Source organism: Phlebotomus argentipes, unplaced genomic scaffold (assembly GCF_947086385.1).
Source record: "Phlebotomus argentipes unplaced genomic scaffold, Phlebotomus argentipes genome assembly contig_69, whole genome shotgun sequence".
Classification (NCBI taxonomy): Eukaryota; Metazoa; Arthropoda; class Insecta; order Diptera; family Psychodidae; genus Phlebotomus; species Phlebotomus argentipes.
The window spans coordinates 1-22878 of NW_026776185.1; the positions used below are offsets into that span (position 1 = coordinate 1).

At 38.5% G+C, this 22878-nt stretch overlaps 3 protein-coding genes and 1 long non-coding RNA gene across 4 annotated transcripts; all 4 read right to left on the bottom strand.

Moving 5' to 3' along the window:
- Nucleotides 1-31: 31 nt before the first annotated feature.
- Nucleotides 32-3161, bottom strand: LOC132263959 (uncharacterized). Its single transcript, XM_059763981.1, has 2 exons — nucleotides 2271-3161; nucleotides 32-2200 (listed from the first exon to the last, which is right to left on the bottom strand). Exon 2 carries the CDS (start codon nucleotides 2078-2080, stop codon nucleotides 1127-1129), a length of 954 nt encoding a protein of 317 aa, XP_059619964.1. The 5' UTR covers nucleotides 2081-2200; nucleotides 2271-3161; the 3' UTR covers nucleotides 32-1126.
- A 3711-nt stretch (nucleotides 3162-6872) lies between these two features.
- LOC132263960 (odorant receptor 33c-like) lies at nucleotides 6873-11464 on the bottom strand. The gene is made up of 3 exons (XM_059763982.1): nucleotides 11289-11464; nucleotides 8260-8697; nucleotides 6873-7062 (listed from the first exon to the last, which is right to left on the bottom strand). The coding sequence occupies exons 1-3, from the start codon at nucleotides 11462-11464 to the stop codon at nucleotides 6873-6875; spliced, it is 804 nt and encodes a 267-aa protein (XP_059619965.1).
- A 1561-nt stretch (nucleotides 11465-13025) lies between these two features.
- Nucleotides 13026-13610, bottom strand: LOC132263961 (odorant receptor 33c-like). Its single transcript, XM_059763984.1, has one exon. It carries the CDS (start codon nucleotides 13608-13610, stop codon nucleotides 13026-13028), a length of 585 nt encoding a protein of 194 aa, XP_059619967.1.
- A 7622-nt stretch (nucleotides 13611-21232) lies between these two features.
- LOC132263962 (uncharacterized) lies at nucleotides 21233-22117 on the bottom strand. The gene is made up of 3 exons (XR_009468519.1): nucleotides 22082-22117; nucleotides 21992-22028; nucleotides 21233-21288 (listed from the first exon to the last, which is right to left on the bottom strand). It is a non-coding gene; the product is annotated as an uncharacterized LOC132263962 (long non-coding RNA).
- Nucleotides 22118-22878: the final 761 nt, after the last annotated feature.

Consider the following 22878-nt stretch of genomic DNA (forward strand, 5'->3'; position numbering starts at 1 on the left):
TGTAAGCAAACGGCCTACATTTATATGGCAATTTCCCGCGTTGTAAGAGGCGCATCTCTTACAAAACTATCCGTCCGGTTAAACACCCGCTCCGGTCGGAATTCGTCGGACAACTGTCCGAGGATCCGACTCACAAAAAGCGCGAAGCTTACCGAGCTCACACTCTGGCACACTTCGGCCGATCGGATAGCTCGTATCATCACCTCTTATAGTGCTAAGATTACTACATTCGGCCATACTGATGCTGTGGCGACCCTTGCCACAGGTCAAGAGTCAGACACCCGCAACCCCTACGGCTCCGTAATGCAATAACTATCACCAGCGAGCTAATCCGATACTCTGAAAATATCAACCCGATGGATGATACTTCACCAGAATCTTCGAACGCTCTTTATTCACTCACGTGACGCGATACTATCACTCGTACCACGCTCCACGCACACAAGACCCAGGATAAACTTCTACTCCAGCACGAGCATCACTCCTGACACTCTGCTGATAGACAGTTTCCTCCCGCATGTGTCTGCTTTCCACCAGTATCCTCAGGATGATCCACTACTCCAGCTCAAGTGATACAACACTTACTGATAGTGTCAATCCCGCCGGTGAAGCACTTCTCACTAGAATCCTCAAGAACGACCTCTAATCCAGTGATCGTGTACGCAAACACTTCCCTGTTAGAGCGTCAATCCTCGCAAGTGAGACATTCGCACCAGGATCCACAAGAATAATTTCTAATCCAGTACTAGTGTACGCAAACACGTTCCTGTTAGACCAATTATTCCCGCAGGTGCTCAACTTGTGTAAGTTTCCACAGGAAATGTTCAGCTCTGATCGCAGCACAGCTTTGCGCGATCAATCGTGGAGCAATTCCCGCATACACAATTTACGCGCCACCTCAGATTCAATTGCCTCTCGAGAACCAGAAATGATTGCTCATTCTCCATGGCTTCCTCAGATCGGCATCACAGTCCACTCGTCATCAACAAACTCCTTTATTGACAAGTAGTGACCCACACAAATCCCGTGACACCAACTCTTCAGCACAACCAGTTCAGCGGAATTCAACTTTATTTCACATTCTTGCGATTGATTACACCTTAAATCGCACACGATTTCCCTGAACTCACTTCTGCTGGGAAGAGTTTCCACCAAGATCATCACCACCAGCCACTCGCAGACCCTTCATCTTGGGACAGCTCCGAATGAGGTGCTCCTTTGATCCACAAGCAAAGCAGACTCGCTTAGATTGCCCTGAGTTCTTAGATTCCTTGTCCTTCTTCGTCTTTCCCTGGAGTGAAGTGGCACTGTTGACACTCGAATGCCTGGAACATTCTCCCTGGACTTCAGATGTCTCTTGTGCACCATCATCCGCTCCACACTGTTTCTTGGATGAGGAATCGGAACTCGCATCAGAACAATCATCATCCGTAGACTGCGGCTGCACTTCCGTCTCCTTCATCTTGGTGTTCGTCTCCACTTTCTTCATGTACACCAAGAAATCTGTGAGAGGGCCTTGTGGAGCAGCTGCGAGCAGCCCGCGCGTCAGGACATCCGACACACCGTTGATCAGATAATCCCGAATTGAGGCATCATCGAGTTTTATACGCCTGGCCTGCTTGACCACGTCATGGAAGTACGTCTCCACAGATTCATCGCTCCTTCTCTTCCTTCCCGTGAGCACTTTGTGAACATCCGCAGCAGTCAACTTTTGAGGGAAGTTCTTCGTCAACTCCACCTTAAAATGCTTGTAATCCCTGATGTTCACTTCATTCCCTTCATACCAGACTTTAGCTGAGCCCTGGAGACGGATGATTGCAGTGAGAAGCATGCGCTGAGGTTTCAGGCCATACAATGCTGCGACATTGTCAACTTTCCGCAGCCACTCACTGGCCAAAAGCGATCCTTCCTTTCCTGGCTCGAATGCGGGAATCAGAGCTTCGATCTCCTCGACGGTCAATCGCGGACTCGATGACCTCATCACGACAGATTCACTTGCGTCACTTGAGTCGTCACTCTCTTCAGGATTCTCTCTGTCCTCCCTAATTGACAAATCGCGATACCACAATCGACTGGACATCTTCGCAAAGCCTCGATGGTTCGACAACACAGGAGATTTGTCAATCGTCGAAATCTCTGGGTGAAATTCACCGAAAAACACCGCTCAACAAACTCGACAGCTTCCTCCTTTGCAGCCTCTCTGTGGGACACGAAAAATCATGATTAAACCCGGCACCATTCGCCTTCTCTGCCCTTCACGTGATACCTACAATCAAATGGGCAAATATCCTGCTTAAATCAAGGCAAATTACAACAAGGAATAATGGTTTAATCAACTTTTATGCGGACATGAAAATTTCACTTCTTCACAGAGAGTATTGCGTCACCAAAATGGCTGCGAAGGAGAATCTGTCAATTGTATGCACGCAATGCATATGCTGCAAGAGAGGGCAGTTAGCAATTCAACACAATGAAAATGCAAATCACGCCACCCCAAATGAGAGCTCTCCACTCACACACACATTCGCACATACACAGGGCGCTCTGCGCGACACACTTTCCCCTCCCACAGGAGCGAGAAGCGGCTCGCGCATTTTACTTAGCTTTCGTGGTCGTCTGTGTAAGTGATCGAAGCCGCTCTTCACACACTCTTGTATGGAGACTCCATTTTTCTTCTCTCGATCTCCAGACAACATGTCGTCCACTCCGGATGCTCACGTCCAGGTTCCTCATGTTGCCGACTTCCTGGCCATCAGAGTGGAATCCCCAAGGCATCTTCCCTCGATGACTTGGCAGAGAACGCCCGAGAAAAGCTCCTTCCCGGCATGCTCACTTACACAAACACTCGCGACACACGCGTCACTTATTGCGCAATACTTTCTGCGCCCTTTTCGCGATCTTTTCCCTTAAATTGCGGACATTTAGGGCAAAGATCCCACTTCTGATTAAATGTAAGCAAACGGCCTACATTTATATGGCAATTTCCCGCGTTGTAAGAGGCGCATCTCTTACAAAACTATCCGTCCGGTTAAACACCCGCTCCGGTCGGAATTCGTCGGACAACTGTCCGAGGATCCGACTCACAAAAAGCGCGAAGCTTACCGAGCTCACACTCTGGCACACTTCGGCCGATCGGATAGCTCGTATCATCACCTCTTATAGTGCTAAGATTACTACATATTGCAAATTAAGCAATTTGCTGATGACTTCATTATAAGTAACATAACCTAGAAAAATATGTTAAGAAGCAAATCTGCGGCTTTATTGTACTGATAACATTCTGCACATGTGATTCTCTTTACGAGAAGTAACCAGAAAAGTGATCTTTAAGCAACTCCGAGTTGAATTTATGAAAATTGGCCGGAAACCCTGGATTCTTCCCTTGTATATGTGGTGGATAAGAAGGGTGAAAGTGAGCCTCTCTGCAGTCCAATTCACTTGTCGAATGGATAATTGTAGTTGGGCAAACAGCAGATGGTTCCGCACTCATTCTCTGCAAGTGTTGACAATTTTAATTGATTTCCTCGCCCTCATTTCCGCTGCCTGTGCACGAGAAAAAAAACTCCCCATTCAGCGCTTAAACATGTGAATTCATTGCCGTTTAAATGTAATTGTCCACACCAGTTATTCCACCCTTCGCGTCCATCGCGGGGAGAACACGGCGAGGAATCAATTGTGCTGAGAAAGTGAGGGCAAACAATATTGAATTTTAATTAGAAAACACTTCTACAATTCACGTGCCGACGCTGTATATTGCGCACCCGTGGACAAACACGGCATCGCACTCCTTGTCTTGTCATTAATGCTGAATATTATATATTTAGCGAGGGTGCGTGTACTTTGGCATCTAATCATTCGCCAAATAGCGATGGCAGAGCAAACATAATTTATTTTTCTCACGCCAGAATAGAGACGAGAGAATTTACAACAATGAAGCTGTGTGATGACTTCAAAGTCTTTCCTGAATCATTAATTGGATTTAATTAGTGAAACTGTTGCCGAGAATTTCTCACTTGAGCCTCTCGTGCCTGAGACCCTTGCCTAAATCCGTCTTCTCGTGCTAATTTCCTGCAAATAGACAAGCGTCGAGAGTGTCTCGAAGACGACCTGGCAAGAATGGAGGAAATGATGAAGAGCAGAGAAGAGAGTCGATTGAATTTTAAGCTTCCTTGAGATGTTCTCACCTTTCCTAATGAGGTCAGGAATTTAACAAGTGGAAGGAAAGTTTAAAAACTTAAATAAATCACTGAATTACAGTAGTGATTTTCAGTAGTAGAGGCCCACTTTCCTTTTGGTGCTGAAAATTCGATATTTCTTTCAATTTTAGAGACATTTACCCTAAGACAAAAGATGATTAGAATTTTATTATCTTTTAAATGGCGTTGAGATCATGGTAATATCTCAATTCGGGGTCGAGATATTGCAAAATACAGAGAAATGTGCGCCAAAAGACAGCGAAAATTATGTTAAGACACTGCTTAGATTGCTTTGAATCCACAATATAATCATAAAACTAGCTTAGATAAGCGCATTGAATATCTAGAAAACATTTACACTCTAAATGTGCATTGATTTTGACTCAAAAAATTGCTTTTCGTATTATTTTAGCTTCCTTTTGAACGCTTTTGTACCATTTTGCTCTTTAGAAAGTGTGATTTTTAGCCAATTTCTTATTATAATGTCCAGAAAATCGGTAATTTCTGATTGATGTATGGCAGGAAAATGGTTCTAATTGCGTTTTTCATACCCTCTAGCATTAAAGTGTTCCAAACCTTGCCATAGAACCCAGAATTGTAGTAATTATAGCACACAAAAGTACTCAAAAATACAATAATAATAAGAACTATAGCAGAGGCTTTGCTAGTTCCTTGATAAATTGCTCTCATTTTCCTGAGCAAAACGCTTAAACATATCTAAATTATTCACATCGAGGAATATCACATTGAATATCATGGTGAAAAAGCCTCTCAGGCCATTAGTTGTGTGAAAATAGTTAAACAGAAGGTTGGAAGTTGGGTCTAAAATTGCACATTTGCATCTTCGAGGCGCGTAGTAAATTAGAGTAAAACAAATTAGGTGATTCTCATGTAACCGAAGGAGTTTCTTCGTTCGCCCAGTGGAATTTATTGACGACATTCAGAGAGCAAGTTTGCCAGTATTATGTGCAATTCTCCGGCTTTGGGAGACGCAAATGAGAATAAACACCTTTTTCAGGACTTTTTAAGTATTCATCCCAGCACGTCCGATGACTTTGAGCACAGCCGAAAGCTTTTGCAAAACTATCTTGCAAATGTGGCGCAATATTCTGTAAATGGGCAAAGTTTGTATGTTAATTTTTCCACAATAACTGCAAAAGATGAGGAAAATTTTCCATGCAAGAGAGACTCAGTGGATTTGTGCTAATAAATTTCAATGATCATAAATAGATTTTATTGTGTTTAAGGGGTTAAAATTGTGCAAGAAACTTCTTGTTTCTTTACCACTAAATGGCCCTCGGCGTTGCTTCTTTACGACCGCACCGAGGCAACATGTTTTATTTGCAAATTTCCCGCCATCTTCCCCCGATGGAGGCACATTTTAGGGTTAAAAATTGAATTATGTGCATTTAAATGAGCGCCCAGGATGCGTGGATAAGGCAGCGAGTGTGAGCGAGAGAGAGAGAGAAAGAGAATTTTTATGACCCAATATTATGACCAATAAAAATTATTTTTTCCTCCCATTCGGCGTTGCCTGCGGAAGCGCGACCAGGACCAAGGGGGAGATAGTTCAGTCAGAAGTGGTGCACAGCTCAGCAGAAGTACTTGAGAAGTGGAAGTGTTGAAAAACTTACAATCTTCCTTTCCTGTATACTTCTTTTACTGACTAATCTTCCGGATTCCTTGGATTTCCTTCGAATTGCGCAAGGAAATAATCGTTTTCTAGGTTATGTCACGAATTACGGATGAATTTAGTGAATATTTTGCATTTTAGCATTAAAATTCTCACGCTAAAGTCGCTTAGACTGCTAATCTTCGGCAGAATTAGTCATTTTCATGCGATAAACATGGCTAAACACTGCAAAATGTGTTGAGATCGAACATAACCTCAAAAAGAGAATTGTAGATTTAGGAAAATGTTTATTTAAACTACTTTCTGCACGATTTTCACATTAAATCAGTGATTTTGAGTTGAGAAAATGATTTTATCATCTTGACAGCTTCCAATTGAAGTCTTTAAAGATTTCTTAGTGATATTTTTGAGGTTATGGTCAGATGAGATGCTGAAAAAATCGGTTTCAAGTGGATTTTTTCATGGAACCTTTAAGATCTTTATTATAGTTTAGGAATTTGTTGTGGAAACAGTCTTGAAATCTGAAGTGCTGGAAGTGGTGTACAAATTAAGAGCATATTATCTCCCCCTTGCCCAGGACGAGGCAATTTCCCCGGCCTCAGAGGCGCACGGGCAGTGAAATGGAAAAGCTCAGGGACTTGCAAGTACTAAACACATAATTAATTTTATAACATTTCGTTCCCACGCGCTTCTCTTTCCGCTCTATAAACTCCAAATGCTTTTCTTTCTCGATTTTTCCAATAATACCCATGAGAGATTACATCACCTCCGGCCAATGTGTGTGTGATGAAGGAGCAACAAAGAGATTGTGGGATGTGTAAGACCCAGGATTGGAAGAGGAATTCGGTTGGAAAATATTAAAGACGTTGGAGTGAAATTCATATCATTTGCCGGAAATTCGACAATATCGCATGAAATTCTCTTTAAATCTTTGAGGATGAGTTGAATTAGAAAATTGCAAGGAAATAATGACTTAAGCTCCGTGAATTTAGCTGCAAAATGAATCATTCTTTACTTGGAATTGGTCGGAAAATCCCTATTTTTCACTGTGAAGCAGCTTTGCCAGAATGCTTGGACGGCGCGAGTGTGGAAATCTGTTCCGTAATCCGAATAGACTTTGGAACAATTGATGTAAAAGTGATGTAGGTTTCCGTCTTACTGAGCGCCCTTCCGCTCCAACGCGGCCAGGAAGAGCAATAAAGTGGATTGTGGGAAGTTGCACACATGGACACGCTGCAATGGGGTGTTAAATGTGCGAAAACGGAATCTGCGTGTTGGATTTCACACCATTTTCACCAAACATTGCTATCGAAATCACTGGAGATTCTCACACATAAATTGTGATATTCATGAATTCTTTTTGATGCGAGAAGTTCTGATTGACGCGAACCTTCGAGTAATTATTTGACGAGAGTCTTCGTGGAATGTATAATTTCTCATTTTGGTTATTCAAGAGATGAACTCTCTGACGTCAATTAGCGAAAAGACGCGCTGAAGGAGGAAAAAAGCTGCGGACACGATGAATTTTCCTAATATATTCACTTTGAGTGCCTTTCACACCTGATAAAATATTCAAGACACTCCAATTCAAAGTCTCATCCAAAGGACTATAAAGGATTACTAAAAAGCAACTAATTTAATTGGCAATTTCAAAGGTTCTTAAGAGAGTTCCTGGTAATCCAGCGAAGGACGAATAAAATATCATCTGTTGGAGTGCAAGAAACATTTTATTTACTGCTTATGACATACAAAGGGGGAGATATTTACACTGAACACTTCAAAAACTTGAAATTTGTCAATTAACTTCTAAATTATAATGAATTTCTTAAGTTTCCATTCGATATTTTTGTAGAATCCACCAAAATCCGCTCTTTCTGGGCATCTTTTTCGACCATAACCTCAAAATATCACTAAGAGATATTTCAAGTTTGCATTTCGAAGCTTTCCAGATCACAAAATCATCTCAAAATTGCTGATTCAACGTCAAAATCGTGCAGAAGGTTTTCAAAGGCAACATTTTCCAAGTCTAGATTACTATTTTTGAGGTTATGTTGCATCTTAACGCAAGTTTACAGTGTTTCTTTGCATAAAAATGTCAGAATTGCTTAATTCTTGTGGCTTGAAGATAATAATTGATGTGCTAGAATGTGAATTGTCTATCAAATCTATCCTTGATTCGATACATAACCTATAAAATGATTCTTGTGATTGTTTCTAAGAAGATTTTTGAACACTTCCACTTCAAAAGAGTTTCGCTGAGTTGTACACCACTTCTGACTGTATTATCTCCCCCTTGTGACATACAATATTTGGGTATTTTACTTATTACAGCATGAATTTGAGTTCTAAATGCTAAAAGTGTACAAAATAGCACAATAAGAGACTGCAACTTTTAGAATTGTAATTAAGGCATAGATATTAACATTGTACATTCCTGCCGCCTTCAATCCATACTGTCTTTGCATCATTGCGAGGATGAGAAGAAATACTTTCTGTTCCTTAAGGCTCAGTTCATACCAATTCGTTTGATACAAGTTAATTGACAGTTTATCCATTTTCACCTTCATGAGCTCCCCAAAAAAGCAAAGAGCAAAAATTTGCACAAGAACGCAAGGAAGCATAATGTATGTTGCGATTTTGTCGTTTTCCTTTCTTGCGTACACGAACATGAACAGCAAAATACATGTGCTGCTGAAGAATTGAATCAATGACATTTCATTGAGAGCCTCGTTGTAGATATTGATGTGTTTTATAACTTTGCAGTGTTTCTCTATAATTGTTTTGAAAAATTCTGATTTAGTTTTGATTTTATCAACGGATAATTTGTTATATTCGTCTAAGATGCTCAATTCGGCCATTAGATGAATACTAAGATAAGCAATTCCGAAATCAGCCAATATTGTACTTATTGCAATTATTTTCAAACTTATTAATTGGATAAGATGTGAAATTTCTTTTCCGACAACATCATGTTCTGATAGGAAAGGAATGTATATGAAAAGTCCAATTTCGGGATTGATCCTGAACTGAATGTAGATAATTATGCATATGGCCATAAAGATGCGAAAAATCAGTCTGTAATGTAAGAAAAATTGATTGTTTGAACATAAATAATTGATTTAATTGCAAAAATTGTATAATATTCACGTACAAAGAACAGAATTTCCATGTTTTCAACGAATTCACGAGGAACTTTTCCACAATTGGATTGAGATCGTCGTCTGAATTTTCTGCGTAAAGTTCTTCAATGTCTCTTAACAAACTGATAAGCTTCTCACGATGGTGAAATCCACAAATAATTTTCAAAAAATATTGTAATATTGCAATTACAGTGACAATAGAAATCAGCAAATTCATATTAAATTCACCATTAAATGTTATTATTACGTGTGCAAAAACCGAAAACATTAATAGAAAAGTGAATACATTAGAAAAAATCAAATAAAATCTGTCTCTACGTGAATTAGAGAGCAAATTTGATGTTAAGAAAGACATTTGAAGATTAATCAGTGAACTTTCCTTCTTGAATAACTCCAAACGATTCGACATTGTGAAGTAAAATATCCGATCAATCGAAATTCTTGCACCAAACTGACCATTTGAAAGGAATGTCGAGTGTTAAGTTGGGAAAATATGTCGCAGTTTTCACCAATGGAAAAGCGTGAAACTGTTCTCTGTAATTAAACACCGAGAATAGATGAAAAGTGTGGGATATTGAACAATTGATTTCATGCATTTTCAACGCAATTGACGTAGAAAAGCTCAATAAGGATTTTTGAAAATTAATCAGTGAGCTTTCCCGTTTGAATAACTCCAAATGCTTCGTCATTTTAAAGTCAATCAATCAATTCAACTACTTGAAATTAACTGATGATTTCGCAAAACATTTCATTTCATTTGTTAGTTGGTGAATTGGGTTAAATCCGTTCCTTGTAATTAAACACCGAGAATAGAAGGAAAGTGTGAGACATTTTGCACCTGTGAATCAGTTTAATAGATGCATAAAATATTCATGATTTTTCGCCGACAAAAAGATTACAAAGAGGTTACGATCAATATTTTCGAACAAAATGATATTTTTTGGTAGTGAATTTTCCCGCCAAGTAAAGATTAGCAGTGGAAAAGGCCAATAAGCTTGTTGTGATAGATTCAAGGGGAATCCTTAACACTTCCCAGGACTTCAAACGTCGTGGATTGTTTATGACAAGACTAAAATTCACTAATGACTGAAATCTAACCAAAAACTAACTGAAATCTAACCGAAATCTAATTTAAACGTAAATAACAGTTTTTAGCATTGATTTTAATAGAATATTTGATGAATCTCTGCTTTTAATTACATTTTTCGACATCAACTCCTAATTGGTATCTTTCTGGCTCAAAATTTGGTGTTGTGAAGTTAAACATTGAGGTTATGTTTGACTTTATTATTGTTTCTTAACACTTCAGCTTCTAAAATCACGATTTTCATTGAATAAAAAGAAACGGTGGATATATTTTGAATTTAGGCGTAATTATTTCGACTCTAAGCTGTTTTTTAGTCTTAAATCAGTAACATAACCTAGAAAAATATGTCAAAATTAGAACTTGGATAAAAATTAATGTCTGTGAGTAAAATAATCAACAGAAAATCAAAGCTGTGAACCAAATATTGCATAAATTGCAATAATTCCACTTCCTAAAACATCTAATGATCTGTACACCACTTTTGGCCATATTATCTCCCCCTTGGATAGATTGGAGCTTATTTGCCTTTTCTATTGAGAATATTTGAATGGTTTTTTGAATTAACACCAGAGGAAGAATGATCTTTTTAACAAGTACGTCTTTTGTGATGTGATCTTTATTGTTGATCAAGCAAACATCATTATACATATTACAATAATATTAAGCTATACATTTTATTTAGTTGAACTCTTTCCGCCTTCTGATTGTGTCTTTTCATGCTTGTCACAATGACAATGTTATAAAATTCCTTCTCCGACCTTTTGACCGCCAAAACGTCAATTAAAATACTTTTGCTGGACATCCAAAAGCCAGCGAAGGATGCGTAAAAATCGTGATAAAAGCAATTTGAAATGCCAAAACTTCTGCAATGTGACACAAAGGCGACGCTTTGGCTGCGGGAAATAATTGGAATGTGAAAATGATGTTGCCTTTGAAGTGGATTTGAGCCTTGCAATGGCACACGTGGGGGAGTGAAGCGGAGTTGGGGGTGTTAAATTGTTGAGTGGATGCTTCAAAGGGCAAAATTATCCCTTTCAAATGGTAGAGAATTTTCCGCTTAATCCTTGCTGAATTGAGTTTACTCGCTCAAACTATACACAATAGCGCAGTAAGTGATGGACAATTTGACAATCTGGAAGAAGTAAAAGAGGATTCTTTAAGAGGAATCATGGAAATTGTGCAATTAGCGATTGATACACACATTTAGGAACAAATAGATATTGATATCGTACATTCCTGCTGCTCTCAAACCATATCGCCTTTGGGTCATCCTGAGGATTAGCAGGAATGTCTTCTGCGTCTTCAAGTTCAACTCATACCAATTGCTCAAGTACAGATTTATCGATAGCTGATCAGTTTTGATCTTGATAAATTCACCAAACAAACAGAAAACCAGAGTTTGTGCCATTACACAAATACATAATATATATGCGGTGATTTCGAGCTTTTCCGTTCTTATAAATGTAAAAATATTCACCAATAAAATTGAACACGTGAAAATCTGGATAAAAGATATTTTGTGTATGATTTTGTTCAATAAATACATAATTCTTATAATATCACAGTGATATTTCAAAATTACTTTCACAAAATCATGATTATCCTGCATTTTATCACTGTGAACTTTTATGTAGTTATTGAGAATATCAATTGCAGCGATAAGATGGAAAAAAATGAAGATAAGACCAAAATCAATAAAGATTACAAACAAACTAACAGGTGGTATGAGTAGAATTTGGCCATAATATGTTATTTCCAAGGATAATTCTCTCTGTTCATCGTTTAAATTTAAAAAAGGCACTTTCATTATTAATCCCATTTTAGTGTTTGGTTTCATACTAATCACGGTTGCAAATGCACTTGCAGTAAAGGTAATTAAAACCCATCTGGAAGTTTAAAAGACACTTTAAATTGTGATCTTAAATTTGTATAAATTCACTGTACTTCTTTAATATCTTCCAAATTTTGAATGTCAGCATTAATGTCTGTTCCATTATCAGTTTGAGGTCAGAATCAGCTTCATCTTCGTCTTCTTCTTCTCTTTCTTGATAAAGGGACGCAATCCATTCGTAGATTTCCAGAAAACTCTTTCGCTCCAGTGAACCGAAGAAGAGTTTCGATAATATTTGCATAAGACCGACAAGGATCATAATGGTGAGGATAAAATTCAAATTTAGACCTTTTGGCAACTCTTCCACAAAGTGTAAAATCACAAAAGCAAAAGCAATTGAACACGTAATCATTTGATATGCAATTATAAGTCGATTTCTTAACGGTCCGGATGAAATATTGCAAGTTGCCGCCGATACTTGAAAGTCTATCACTGATTTTTCACGAATAAACAACTCCAATTGCTTGGAAATCTTCATTTTTCTCGCAAAATTACGTTGAACAGCGTTCGAATGTTTCTGTGGTTGAAATTGTACTGATTTTATAATTGTTGCTTCAGACACAAATGTATGAAATAAAGTGTCAAATTACATATGCATCAAAGCTTTCCCTGTAATTAACAATGTGTGAAAAACACTGAAGAAAACTTTACAATATTTATAAGCTAAATAGAGTGATAAAATGGATATTTTTATGCTCTAATTAATCTTCTCCATGACTGCAAAGCAAAGGGCACAAATTATCGGTCAAGAGGATTCATTCCTTTCCCTAAAATGTCCACCAGGAAAATATCCTGAAAGTACGAGCATTAAATGTGTATTTTCAGTTTACAAAGAAGTTTCCATGGACACGCAGAAAAGCCGCGAAGGTGCGAACATGTGCTTGATTTCTCACAATTGTACTTTGCTTCTGACCTTGTAGCTAAAATTGCACTTTAGCTCAAACACTTGCGACTTTCTCATCCACTTAAGGGATGACGAAATAAGACTTTACGTGTCACAGAGCTGAGTGAAATATTCTTAACTACTAAAAGCTTGACAAAAAGTCGCATTTTCTCCGAGACTTTTGCAATAAATTGCTTATTCGTTCAGAAATATGTAAAGAATGGCGCAATAAGAGCAAGCCAACTTGACGATCTGAACGAAGGCATTCAAGTTAACGTCGTACATTCCAGCGGCCCTCAAATTGTGCTCTCTTTGCGACATCGCGAGGATCAGAAGGAACGTTTTCTGGTCCTTCAGGCTCAATTCGTACCAATAAGTTTGATAGAGAGTCTCCGAAAGTCTCTCAATTTTCGTTTTGATGATTTCACTGAAGAAACAGAGCATAAATATTTTCATGAGCACAGTGAAGCACAGAATATATGCTGGAATATTATCGTTTTTCTGTCGAGTGAAGGCAAAACCGAATATCAGTAGCAAAATGCCAGTTGAGAATTCCACAAATGACACTTTTTCAATGGCTTCGTTAAACAAGCAAACATTCCTGATCATTTCGTTGTGACGCAAAATAATAACTTTCAAGAAATCGCGTCTGTCTTCAGCCTTTTCTTCATCCTTATCTTTCGTCTTCTTGTCGATGAGTTCCATGTAATCGTTAAGGACGTTGAGAGCTGCCATGACTTGAAGTCCGATGAAAAGAACACTCAAATCAATTGTTGCCATACTAAAACCGCAAAATGCAAGAATTATGATTTGCAGAATGTAAGTTAGTTCTGCAGAAAGAGTGTTTTTAGGATCGAGAAATGGAATTTGCATGAACAAACCCATTTCGCTGTTCGGTCTCATCACAGCAGAAAATAATAATGCAGTTAGGGTAATGATTATAATTCCCCACCTGAAAATTTTGTAAGAACATCAAGAAAAGAGTTAAGAAAATTTCTTCTCGGATTTCTTACTTGGTCAGAAACTTCCAAATCTTGAGCGATTTCACCAAATGCTTTTCCAGAATGAATTGAAGTTCAGGATCAGTTTCTTGTTCGTTGAAAAGCGACTCAATCCATTCCAGCAGTTCGAAGAAATATTGACGCTCCGAAAAACCAGAGAACAATTTCGTAATGATCTGTAGGAAGCCAGAAAGAAACATAATCGTCGTGATAATATTCATGTTCAATTCCATTGAGAATGAGTTGAGAAAGCGAAGGCTTGTTAAGATGGATCCAAGAACAGCAACGAAGAAGAATATTCCAATCCAAAGACGATGTTTTAATGGTCCGGAAAAGACGTTGATCGTTATTGTGGAGATTTGGAAATCAACCACTGATTTTTCACGATTGAACATCTCCTTTTGCTTGGTCGACTTCATTTTTGTACTTTAAAAGTTGATTGAAAATCGTTCCGCACAGTTTAAAGGTTGATTTCGAACTGAAAACTTGTTGTAAAAATGTATTTCTTCTCCCATTGTGCTGATATGAAGTATGTTTTGCGGGAAAAAGGCGGTAATAAGGTTCAATTATCTGAACATCAAAGCGAAAAGGAAATTGAGAAGGATATTATAGTATATAATGGCGTTGACATATATCAAAGATCATGTTTTGTTAATGAAGTTGTAGATTTTATTGATTTTATTGGACATTTGACGTCAAAAGTGCATAATTTTTAAATTTCCAGAAGCTTCTCTTCCCCTCCACGCGTTGCAGGGTGTCTTTGGGGGTGTTGTTTGCAGTGGAAGAGTGTCAGTTGTTCTCAATGCCACTCGCAATTCCCCTTTGTACAAAACCATTTCGACTTCCGCGCGTGCTTCTATGCTTCACAATAAAGAAAATTCGCAAAATATGTGATTCGACGGGGTGAATACTTGTAAGATAGAGACAATTACTTATTATATAGCTGGGATTTACATTATTATTATTATTTATTCATCCCCATCCAATACATGAAATGGGAGAGGGTTTTACGCCGTCCCCAAACTTAATAGCTGTTCGGTTCAGGCGGAGATCAGTTCAAATCATCCACAGACCGGACAATTGAGCACCGATCTCTGTTTCTCCTCCTTTTTAGATAAAATGTACTCGAAATCTATGTAAAATTAACTTTTGGATAGTAACTTTGCCAAATTTCGGTCAAAATTCCGATAAAATCAAGCGAAATTTTCACAAATTAATTATTTTAGGGCAATAATTTACATTTTTTAAGCCATTGGCGGCTGTTTGTGTTAAAATTCAGCAAGTTTCGCAGTGAAATTCACGCTAAATGTATTTCACAGTTTTCTCTTCACCCGTCGAAGTGCATTTTCAGTTTACAAAGAAGTTGCCATGGACACGCAGAAAAGCCGCGAAGGTGCGAACATGTGCTTGATTTCTCACAATTGCAGCTTTGCTTCTGACCTTGCAGCTAAAATTGCACTTGAGCTCAAACACTTGTGACTTTCTCATCCTCCTAAGGGATGACGAAATAAGACTTTATGTGTCACAGAGCTGAGTGAAATATTCTTAACTACTAAAAGCCACTAAAAGCTTGACAAAAAGTCGCATTTTCTCCGAGACTTTTGCAATAAATTGCTTATTCGTCCAAAAATATGTAAAGAATGGCGCAATAAGAGCACGCCAACTTGACGATCTGAACGAAGGCATTCAAGTTAACGTCGTACATTCCAGCGGCCCTCAAATTGTACTCTCTTTGCGACATCGCGAGGATCAGAAGGAACGTTTTCTGGTCCTTCAGGCTCAATTCGTACCAATAAGTTTGATAGAGAGTCGCCGAAAGTCTCTCAATTTTCGATTTGATGATTTCACTGAAGAAACAGAAAATAAATATATTCAGCAATAAACCGAAGCACAGCATATATCCTGAAATATGTTCACTTTTCTGTCGCGTGAAGGCAAAACTGAATATCAGAAGCAAGATTCCAGTTGAGAATTCAATAAATGACACTTTTTCAATGGCTTCGTTAAACAAGCAAACATTCTTGATCATTTCGTTGTGACGCAAAATAATAATTTTCAAGAAATCGCGTCTGTCTTCGTCCTCGTCTTTCGCCTTCTTGTCTATGAGTTCCATGTAATCGTTAAGAACGTCTAGAGCTGCCATGACTTGAAGTCCAATGAAAAGAACACTCAAATCAATTGTTACTACAGTAAAAGCAGCAAATACAGAATTAATGATTTGGATAATGTAAGTTAGTTCTGCAGAAAGTGTGTTTTCGGTCTCCAGAAATGGAATTTGCATGAACAAACCCATTTCGCTGTTCGGTCTCACCGCAGCAGAAAATATTATAGTACTCAGGAGAAAAAACCTTATTCCCCACCTGAAAATTAAAATATAAAAACATCAAGAAAAAGATTCAAGAAAATTTCTTATCGGATTTCTTACTTGGTCAAAAGTTTCCAAATCTTGAGCGATTTCACCAAATGTTTTTCCAGAATGAATTGAAGTTCAGGATCAGTTTCCTGTTCGTTGAAAAGCGACTCAATCCATTCCAACAGTTCGAAGAAACGTTGACGTTCCGAGAATCCAGAGAAGAATTTCGACAAGATTTGTACAAAACCAAAAAGCAGTATAACCGTCGTAACGATATTCAAGTTCAATTGCATTGAGAACGTGTTGCAAAGGCGCACACTTATTAAGATAAGCCCAAGAACATTAACGGAGAAGATGATTCCAATCCAAAGACGATGTTTTAGTGGTCCGGAAAAGACGTTGATCGTTATTGTGGAGATTTGGAAATCAACCACAGATTTTTCACGATTGAACATCTCCTTTTGCTTGGTCAACTTCATTTCTTTATACTTTTAAAGTTGATTGAAAATCGTTCCGCACAGTTTAAGGGTTGATTTCGAACTGAAAACTTGTTGTAAAACTGGGTTTCTTCTCTCATTGTGCTAATATGAAGTGTGTGTTTTGCGGCAAAGAAGGTAGTAATTAGGTTTAATTAGCTGAACATCAAAGCGAAAAGGAAGGTTAATAAAGTAGATAATGGCGTTGACATATTTCCAAGATCATGCTTTGTTAATGAAGTTGTAGATTTTATTGATTTTATTGGACATTTGACGACAGAAGTGAAAATTTTTAAATTTCCACAATTTCCAGAAGCTTCTCATCCCCTCCACGCTTTGCAGGGTGTCTTTGGGGGTGTTGTTTGCAGTGGAAGAGTGTCAGTTGTTCTCAATGCCACTCGCAATTCCCCTTTGTACAAAACCATTTCGACTTCCGCGCGTGCTTCTGTGTTTGACAATAAAGAATCCGCAAAATATGCGATTCGACGGGGCGAATAATTGTAAAATGGAGACAATTACTTATTTTGAATGTAAATTCGCGGGGCGACAACGAGAGTTGAGCATATCTTCAACCCTTAATGGAGTCCCTGTCGATGTGGTGTGGGTGTATCGCGATGTCATTCGCCCTTCGTGCTCGGGGTTTTTTGGGATAGAAAATTGCGAAAGGCGGAATAGAAGGTGAAATGGGAAAATTTAATAAAATTCGAGAAGTCAATCTACATTTTAAGTGGCCTCCAAATTGTAATGAAGATTTTCTGGTTTGGGGTGGAAATTCAACATGGCATTCTTTCACTTTCCCCCACGCAAAAAGCAACCCAAATAAATTCACTCCCGACAATTCCCTTGTAATTTTCCCAAATTTGCCCTCAAATTGAAATTAACCATTAATCCCCATCACAACTGAGTCTTGTCGCGAATGTAAAGCTTGTCTTTTGGGTGATGACAATGAGACCACCAGTAATTACATGAATCACTCTTGTAATCCTTATTCGCGGTTTTTCCGCCATTCAGCCAAAAATATCATTCATATCTTCCCTATCGTTGGTTGATTTGGCAAATAATCCGCTTTCGGGCAAATCTCCGATGTATTTCTTCATTAACTTGGGGGGATGTATTGTTGTGGGCGGAAGGAGCTCTTCTTCCGGACGTTCGCCAACGCATAACGCGCTTATGTATGCCTGTCAGATTAGGCCATCATCTTAGGATTCCCACAGGAATTCACTTCCGTCTCGAATGGCCACCGCAATGCCCAGCAATCGAATCAACCCTCGTGAGGGACACGATGGATGCTGATGGGCTTTTCCGGTAAGTCCGCACGATGATTTATATGCAATCGAGGGGAAGATGCACACAACATATCGAGGGACCAAAGGTTCATAATGATAACATGAATGTAACGCTGTTGTTCTTGCTTCAAAGCTTTTGAATTCCAATTGTCAAGCTTAAAAGAGAAATTTGGGTGATAAATAAGTAAAGAAAGTGCCTGTTTCTGATGTCTCTTGGCATTAGCACAAAAGAAATGTCAATCATTTTGAAGATAAATAGAAGTTTTCTGCAATTTCTTCGCTTGTCCGTTGGTAATCAGCCAGTAAAACCGCCTGAATTTATGACATCTCTGTATTTATTTTCCGCCCAAAACACATATTCATCCCCTCGCAATTCGCAGAAGGGGCGGCAAATGGAAAAGAAATCATCAGAGGTGTGATTTGGCGATGTGGTGTGGGGAAAATTAGTAAAGTCACCGCCAAACACAATTCCGCCGCCATTCAATCACCTCCAAAAACATGCCCACATCTGCGACCCGTAATTTTCCCATTGAGCCGCGCAGATGGAAAAGCCAAGAGAAGCCGAGGGAGAGAAGAAGAAAAAAAAACATAGGCATGGTAACTTTTATTATCGGTGGCAAATCTTCCATCTGAAAAAGTAATTCACTTTTATCGCCGTGCATTTACACACGCTTCGATTTCCTGATTTCTTCCTTTGACGCGCGACTGTGCCATGGGGTGTGACGACACCACCCACACACGAGAGGGTGGTGTCGGGCACCCCCAGCTGTGACAGTGCAGCACACCGCACACAGTTGGGGGGCTGGCGAGGCAGTCGCTTTCCCCTTTTTGCCAACCATTATAGCGACAATTTGTGACTGTGTTTCGGTATTTTATGTCACTCTATATTTTCATCAGTGATTCCATGAATTTATATCTACGGCGTCGCAATCGTGCGTGGTGTGGGCGCGTGAATTAACGGAAGTGCAAGACAGCGTGCCATAAAATATATGTACTCCAAAGGAGGGGCGAAGATGAGAGTTGCACACAGTGCAGATTAAGATGCGGATGCGCGGAAAGTGCACTCAGCGAAAATACGACGTAGCTTTTGACCGAGTTTCCAACGCCGTAATAAACACAATAACGACCAATTCATAAACGTTCGTATCGATTCCCACTAAAACTGAGGAATGTTAAAGATGTGTTATAGCAGATTAAAACAGTCAATTACACGGCTAATAATGGCGATTTTTGGAGCAATTCTGAGTCACACACAGACATGTTAGCCTTCAAACATGTAAAGTTAAACATTCGACGTGAATAAGGAAAAACAGTCCGTGCTATTCTCGCTGAGACAATGTTTTAGAGTTTTAAACGCCACCACAATGTGTAAGAGAAGAAAAAATGGTAAAATTGCCTAAATGATTAAAATTCAAGTAAATATTTTGTAAATTCACGATAAAAAGAATTTATTGCAAACATAATTCATGTTTATGCTTGAAAATTAGAGCCACAATTGCAGATTGATCCATTTTTGCAAGATATTTTCAGATTAAAATCTGTCACTCTGATTTTGACACATTCAACCGATGAAAAATGGTGTAACACACATTTAACACTTCTTGTGTGACTGAGAATTGCTCCAGACGTTATGATATTCATTATATCATTATATTATATTCGTTATATCGTTATGAAGAAAATTCTTACTTTTTCACTCTCAATCGCGCCAATTCAACTCTGGGTGGCGGCAAAGTGTAAAAACTCCCCCTTGAGCTCAAATATTTGAGAACCTTTAATTTTCTTTTTCCTTCCTCACAAAGTGTCCAAGATATTTTTTCACGTGTCAACCACCCTCTTTTTCCCTCCCACTCTTGCGCCTCTCATTCGAGGGATTTTCCACATGAAGACATTCGGGAAAGACGATCAGGTTTTTATCCCATGGCAGACACTGAAAATTGCAGTTGAGGCAGTGGCGGCCAATTAGGACATCTCCCTCGGTATTTTGGGCCATCATTAGTCCCTCCACCCTTCGTGACTGCTCAGGGGAATCTTAGACAGCAATTAGAGTCCCGGAATTGCCACGCAATGTCGGGGCTGCAGAATGCCAAAGACCTGCAAACCACCCACTGGGATTCATATAGAAATTCGAGACGCAGCTCGGTAATCGCCACTTTGATCAGCAATAATATTTGTCGGATCGCTAAACTGCGAGGGTGTGTTTCAACCCCTAAGTTGCATTTGGTGGGTCGAGAATGCAATTCTTGGCATCAGGAGGAACGTGATTCTGGACAGCAGAACGATAAATTTGCCGAGAGGCAGACAGAGAGTGTGGCTAATTGTCTCTGAGTCACTTCACTGGGATCAATTAAGAGGGTGACTTTTGGGCAATTCACCAATTTGACCTGCAACTCATGAGCAATCGAGATTCGAGGACCTTTTACTCCCAATTTCACGTCAAATCAACTGTGCTCTGATGGCAGAAATTCAGAAGGAATTCAGAAGAAATGTCGCACTTTCTTCCCGCAATCAAAGATTGATCATTTGGAGTAATCGCGCAGTGAATTCGTCTTGAGGACTTAACTTGTCGCACTGTCGCGTGTCTAATTCCCATTCATTCACCTCTCGTGTAATTCCTCAACAATTGGAATGAAATAGTCTATTAATTTTCCCCACCGCGAAAGGAATAAAGAATTGCTTCCCATTCGTGATATTTTTCACACTAATTGGATTATTTGCCTCCCTCGCATGGGGCAATCCATCTCCAGCTTCCACCCCTTAAAATCCCAATCACAGCCACTAATGGTTGGGACATTAAAATTGTGAAAATAAGAAAAACCCACAAGTTTAATTACATCCTAAGTGGATTTTCGCCACGGAGTTCCTCTTCATCGCATAACTTGTTCTGCAGAAATTATGGTTGGAGAAAGTTTTTCTTTTGTATCGCCCCACGAAGAGATGATAAAACTGCGATTGTGGGAATTAAATGAGATTTTTAGTTTTAATTTCATCCCATTGTTCGCACTATCTTTGGCTGGAAATTTATCTGTCGGACGAGAAGAAAAGTTATGCAAAAGGAGTGGAAATTGCAATCTGGTGGAGATTTTGATGGGAAAAAGGAGTCATTAAAGATTCTGCACAACTTTCCAGCAACTGCATGACAATTATGGCACGCTGAAAATGTCTTTATTTTGTAATATTCTCTACACTTTTAGTAATTCTCATGATTGCACAATTTAACATTCAAATATATCAAGAATTAATAAACTTTTGTGTTTTTTCACATCTTCAGTGCTTTTTTTACTCACTTTACTCACTAATAGCATACAAAATAGTGCAATATGAGGCAGCAATTTTCATTATCTGAAACATTAAACATTATATTAGTTAGATTGATGAAACTGAGGGAAATGTCAATCGTGCAAACCTTTATGAATGTAAACATATTTGCGTCATACATTCTGCCTGCTTTCAATCCATATTGTCTCTGAGTCATTCCGAGGATGATCAAGAAGATCTTCTGATCTTTCACACTCAAATCATACCAATTGCTCAAGTACAAATTCACAGACAATTGCTCAGTTTTGATTTTGATAAATTCACCAAAAAGACAGAACGAGAACATTTGCAGTGACACACGAAAGCCAACAAAGTAAGCAGAAATCTGTGTCGCATCATTACGAATATAAACAAAGGCCAATATTAATATTGATGTACAAGATATGATTAAAGCGAAACATATTTTATCAATGGCAAAATTAAGCAAATTGATATTTTTTATAATATCACAATGCTGCTTAACGATGACTTTATGATATGCCGGATTTTCATTGATGTTATGTTTCTGAATTGTCATAAAATCATTGAGAATATTGAGAGCCGCGATAATGTGAAGACCAACAAGAACTATCATCATATCACATTTACTCATAAGAACAGCGTTTGCGGGAAACGAAATAATTTGCACAATATAAGCAAGATATATATGAATGTCATTATGAGGATTAGGAAAGGGAATTTCCATTACAAGACCAACATCACTGTCAGGTTGCAAACTAACACTCACAATTAGTCCCGTCGTGAAATACAAAATCATGCACCATCTAAAGAAAAAAGCATTTCAGTATCTCTTCAGTTAGGCAAATGTTTGCAATACTTATTAAGTACTTTCCAGGTGGTGATTGTCCATGTTAGATGTTTTTCCATGAGGAGCTTGAGATGAGGATCAGATTCTTCTTCTTCGTAGAGTGATTCAATCCAATTGAGGAGTTGCAAGAAACTCTCACGATCGAAGTAAGCAAAACCGAGTTTAAGAAATATTTGAAGGAAACCCGAAACAGCCATAAGTGTGTAAAATAAATTCATGCTCAAATCATGAGAAATTGTGTTAATTGTGTGTAAGAGAATTGAGCTCATCGTTAAAATTAACATAATGATTTCCACTGCAATCACAATTCTATTCTTCCAAGGACCAGAAAAGATGTTGAGAGTCGCTGCTGACATTTCAAACTCAATTATCGCCTTTTCACGGTTCAACATCTCTAATTGCTGGGATTTCTTCATGGTTTTACTCAAGTTTAGTCGCAGAAATGCACCTCAGAACTTGTCAAGAGTTGGCTTTTCACTGACTAGGAAAACTTCGATTGAAAGCACACTATTTTTATAAATCCATATCTTTATTGATCGTGTGCAATTAACTCATTTCACGCTATGAATAATTTACTGTTGAGTGCGCAGTTTCTCTGCTTTTTTTCTATTTGGCGCAATATGAAGAAGCAAGTTTACATAATTTGATAGAGAGTTTAAGAAAATTTTTTTTTAATAATAAGTCTAGAATGCATATTTATTCACTAAAAGCATATAAGATGGCGCAACACGACACGGAAACTTTGATAATCTGCAAAAATAGAGACTTATTTGTATTGAAATTCATTAATACGGTAGAAATTACAA

Bases quoted from the DNA above. Each gene is read 5' to 3' on its own strand.
- LOC132263959 (XM_059763981.1), bottom strand. From the start codon at position 2,080: ATGTCCAGTCGATTGTGGTATCGCGATTTGTCAATTAGGGAGGACAGA.
- LOC132263960 (XM_059763982.1), bottom strand. From the start codon at position 11,464: ATGGCACAAACTCTGGTTTTCTGTTTGTTTGGTGAATTTATCAAGATC. The intron at 8,698-11,288 runs GTACGATATCAA...TGCTTATCTTAG, and splicing joins GGTTTGAGAGCAGCAGGAAT to TATTCATCTAATGGCCGAAT. The intron at 7,063-8,259 runs GTACAATGTTAA...ACCCCATTGCAG, and splicing joins GGATTGAAGGCGGCAGGAAT to CGTGTCCATGTGTGCAACTT.
- LOC132263961 (XM_059763984.1), bottom strand. From the start codon at position 13,610: ATGGCAACAATTGATTTGAGTGTTCTTTTCATCGGACTTCAAGTCATG.